Raw genomic sequence first — 5,040 nt, 5'->3', positions numbered from 1 at the left:
TGGCCTATCTCAAGAATGTTCCATTCAGAGCAACATGCTGTTATCAACCCTCTGGAGAATCTGAAAAATGAAGGTTTTCAGGCAAATTACGTTAGGAAGTCAACTCTCCTACGACCGGCTTCGGGGAGTGTCCTCATGTAGTCTCACTCCGCCTAGTGAGAGTGCAGAACATGTGTAGACAGACAGGAAAAACTCACACATGTCACACAGCCTCAATTACAGTAGCACGCTCTGATCTGGGCTACACTTGATAACATAGTCACATGGTTTGAAAAGAAAAGAAAAAAGAGCAAGAAGGAGGAGGAAGTTAGGACCGGATAGCAGCATGCTTACCTGGCAGAGTTTTAGTCTCATGAATTTACCTGACACTTCTGTGCTCTTGGGCACCTGTTGGAGGAACTGACTTGGCCGGTGCGGCCCGCGTAAAGGACATGACCCAGAACGGCACTGTAGCCGGCAATGGCACTCAAGCTGATTCACTCAAAATTGTGATCGTCGGAGATGGAGGTTGTGGAAAGACATCCCTGCTAATGGTGTACGCCAAAGGAGATTTCCCTGAGGTGAGATTTCAGATACTTGACAGTTTTTTGAGTGTGAGTAGACCAGATTTGCTTCTATTCCAAAGACTAGAAAGTTACAGAAATAACCATTAACACACATTTACATGTAGAGTTTCAGAGAAGGAAATATTGCAAAATGTATAACAGTCATTTACACAATATCCTCAGCAAGTTTTTCCACAGCAATTCTGGTTTCTGCCTACGCCTTGATTGTAATGTGTCTTGTAGAAACAAGAACTTTTCATGCACCATTATATTCCTGATTTGATCTTGATGTTCAACAGAAATACGCTCCATCTGTGTTCGACAAATATGTCACCACCGTGTCTTATGGAGGAAAAGATATTCAGTTGAATCTCTATGATACAGCAGGTAAGTGCCAACATCCACCCTGTCAGACGCGAGACACACCTTAGATTCCAAGCCTTATTCTCTTTAGTGACACGCTTCATTGATTAAATATTTAGGCAGGAATGTTAAGTGCAAAATGGGTGTGAGTAGGCCATTAGTAATAGTTTTCAGAGCTGTCATCTCTGAGGTCATGCAGCATTCACACTTTGATCATATTTTATGATAAAATACTCTATATATTCCTAACAGCATTACAGTAGTTACTTCAAATTAATTATATTAGCCATTGCAAAATATTCATATTCTTAGTATCACACACCAGTTTCTAAGCAGTGGCTTATTGGGCCAGAATCAGTCTGCGGATGTGGTGCAACAATCTAAAAGCCAAATGCTGAATGTGGATGAACATTGCATGTATTTCATGCGAATTTTAATCATTTAATTATTTACATTTAGTAGTTCATCATCATATCCACCTAAAGTATGGGGTCAGTAAGGTTTATTTAAAAAAATAAATACAAAAAAAGATTACTTTTATTCAGCAAGGATGCATTCAATTGATTAAAAGTGACATTAAAGACATTTATAATGTTACAAAATATTTCTAATTAAAATCATCAAAGAATCTTGAAAAAAAAAAAATTATCCGCTTTCTACAAAAATTTTAAGCAACACGACTGTTTTCAACATTGATAATAATTTAAAAAAATTCTTTGAGCACCAATTCAGAAAGGATCATGTGACACTGAAGACTGGAGTCATTTTGTTTTATTTTTGAAGCTCCAAATTTGTAGAAAATGGGTATACATATTCTAGTAGTTAAAACATTTGAGAACTGTACATTCAGGAACTACAGGACATATTTTAAATTACCATAGAATAAGGAAGTGTCATTTTTTTATAAATCACACTAATCATCAGACATTTTATAGCTTATTTACATTCGTTTCATTTACTTCCAGTGAACCCCTTACGTCTATATAACCCAAATTTCTCCATGGTAAATTCTGTAAAGTGCATGTTATATGAATTGAACGACATTTTCAGTAATTGAGCTGCTTATCAGACCCACACTTCTGCCCGGACCTTCTCTGCCTCTCTGGAACAGGATGTTGAAGCCAGGATGTGGTTTCTACCACATCTCGGTTCTTCATCAAAATACTCTGTTCATAAAATACGACATACAGAAAGATGCTCTATATGGTCAGACGTCTCCGCCTCTGCTTGAATGACTTTTTGTCTATATCACCATAGAAACACTCCAGATAATGTAGCACTGTTTTCAGGTATCAGTGTGTGGTATAATATGTCATTTCCTTCTAACCAAAATCTGTTTATTGACAGGCCAGGAGGACTATGATCGCTTGAGGCCTCTGTCGTATCAAGAAGCAAACCTTGTTATCATCTGCTACGATGTGACCAATCCAACATCATTCGAAAATGTCACAATAAAGGTGAAATCAGCTGGGAATGAAACCGTTTACTGATGAAAGTCTGTTTTAATGTTGTTTGCTGGCAACTGTGAGCTGATAAACTTTGACCTGGAGTGTAGATAATTATACAGATGGACCACCACTGAAAACAAACAGTATTTCTGGAACCTTCCCGTCATGTCAGCTGAGAGGAATGTGCCGAGCCCTGTTTAAATAAAGGCACGGCAAAGGGACTGTTCATTCAGGGCCTAAAGATAGAGACAGCACACCATTACAGCATTGAGGAAGACCAGAACAAGTATTTACATAAAAGAAGAAGTTGTGTTTTGAGCAATGTTTTCCTCTCCTCCTACAGTGGTTTCCAGAGGTCCATCATTTCTGCCGTGACGTCCCCATTGTCTTGATAGGGTGCAAAACGGACCTGCGAAAAGACAAGGAGAAGACAAGGAAGCTCAAAGCCTTAGATATGGCGCCCATCACCTACCTCGAGGTTGCCATTATATTTACATATACCTATATACACAACTTGACATTCACTTTTTTTTGCTCACCAGCCACTGTGGCTAGTGGTTTTCCAAAGTTACTAGCCACTCAGCATTTTCACCAGCCGCAATTTTGACACTGTATACTGCCATAGATATATTTATAGTATTATCGCATAATTTGGCAGCCGGTATATTTGGCTGCTGACACTTTAAGACCTTACACACAGATCCATTATACTGTTACATATGTGTTTTAATTCTCAACTGTTTACGTTCACTTACGCATAACTGACTGTGTTTACGTGAATATTCGTCGAGACCGGCATTTTGATATTATTTTGTGTGTATTTGACTGTTTAAGCGCAATAAGCAGTGAAAAAGAGTTTAATTTAGTATTGAGAGGCGGCTTTATGTGCGCGCACTTTGGATGTGAGCACAAAATCTGCGGGAATGAGTCAAATTATGTGCAATATACGCAATCCCACGCAGAAATTCAAGCCCTGAAAGACCAACAATACAAAAACTCGCTGTCGGAGAGATGAGAGAGCGAGAAAGCGCATCTGGTATCGTGTATCTGTTCTGCGAAAAATGACTTTTGGAAGCGTTTCAGATATTTCAGTATTGAAAAATCTATATTTTTGACAACACGCCTTTTTAAAAGACTACTGTTGAAAATGTTATATATTATTATACAAAATTCAACCCACCAAGGCGGCTAATAGGAGTGCTCTGAATTACACACCACTGAAATCCACACACATTTGGTGGGTTGGAGGGTGTTAATGTCAAGCCCTGCCTACATATATATATATAGGCCTTTGTGGTTGTGTCATATTGAGTTAAGTAAGTTTTGCTGCTTAATATTTTTGTGGAAACCATGATACTTTTTTTCAGAAAGTTCTAAAGATCAACATATTTAAAACAGAAATCATTTGTAGCAATATAAATGTCTTTGCTTTTTACATTGTTGTCGAGGTGCTTGTGATGTTTATTGTTTTAATGCTTTATGGACTAACCAGGTTGATTCACCGAGTTTTTGTCATATGCTTTGTTTGGTTGTGTTTTATTGGGGGTGTGTGAGCTTAAAAGTTATGGATAGTAATGGAAGTCCAGAGTAACTAACCTTCATTTCTCTTTCTTAGGGTGAACAGGTCCAGAAGCAAATGAACGCTGAAGTATACCTGGAGTGTTCGGCTAAATATAGAGAAAACGTAGAGGACATTTTCAGAGAAGCGACCAAGCGAGCGCTAGCGGCCAGGGCTAAAGCAAAACACCTCCTGAAGAAGAAACGCTGTACCATCCTGTGACCATTCCTGAAAGAAATAGATTTTGTTCAAGTTTTGTATATATGAACTGTGATGTATTGTAAACATTCTGGAACCATCTGCAAAGCCTCTCAGAATTGTTTAAGCTTTCTCGAAGGAATATTTTTCGGGACATTGTCTTCTCACAATCTTCCCACCAAGCATGGAATGGAATTTTGTCTTCTATGATCGTGGATCCAATAGGAGATGGAAAAACTGCTGCTGCTGTCTCAGGGATGACCATACATCTCATGCATTCACATTGGAAGTTTGGTTATATAGTCTGTTGTGCACTGTTGTATAAAGTGTACTGTTGTAACGCACAACTGACTCATTAATAACTGCCATTATTATGCACTCGGGTGTAACATGTTTCTTGTGTAATTCATGTTATCTGCTTACATAATAGTTGCACTTGAAATTTAAAACTTTGAGTTACAGTATTTTTCTTTCTTGGTGCCTTAAAGTCCCCATGAAATCACGATTCAGACAGTGTAAATATGCTTTCCATTGGGACAAATGAAGTTCAAATGAAGACCCCCCGCAGCTCCGGTCCAGAGACACAATAGCACAGAGCGGATTTGACTGAAGACCCACCATTTTAACTGGAATCTCACTTTTTGTTCATTTCAGTACAGGGATTATTTACTATCTTTAAGTTGTTCAGATCTAACATAGATACATAGAATCATTTATGTGGAAACCATTTGTCTGTTCCTCCCTGTGTGTAGATTGCACAAATAAACCTGTCCTTTAAGTTATACATTGTGTATTTATGCCCTACTGAAGGAAATTGTGTGTGAAACAGGATTCACTATTAAAATTCTATAGCTCTTTTATAGGCGTGTATTCGTTTCATTGGCGCTGATAACTGTTCATTTTTCATATTTTAAGCAGACATATGTAG

The 5,040-nt window shown here is 38.2% G+C and overlaps 1 protein-coding gene across 1 annotated transcript; it reads left to right on the top strand.

Moving 5' to 3' along the window:
* Positions 1-205: 205 nt before the first annotated feature.
* On the top strand, positions 206-4,972 carry rhof (ras homolog family member F). The gene is made up of 5 exons (XM_082157906.1): positions 206-560; positions 845-932; positions 2,256-2,365; positions 2,700-2,834; positions 3,972-4,972. Exons 1-5 carry the CDS (start codon positions 432-434, stop codon positions 4,134-4,136), a joined length of 627 nt encoding a protein of 208 aa, XP_082014032.1. The 5' UTR covers positions 206-431; the 3' UTR covers positions 4,137-4,972.
* The last annotated feature ends 68 nt before the right edge of the window (positions 4,973-5,040 follow it).

This window comes from Leuciscus leuciscus (assembly GCF_965113295.1).
Source record: "Leuciscus leuciscus genome assembly, chromosome: 24".
Classification (NCBI taxonomy): domain Eukaryota; kingdom Metazoa; phylum Chordata; class Actinopteri; order Cypriniformes; family Leuciscidae; genus Leuciscus; species Leuciscus leuciscus.
This window is presented reverse-complemented; position numbering and strand designations above follow the sequence as displayed.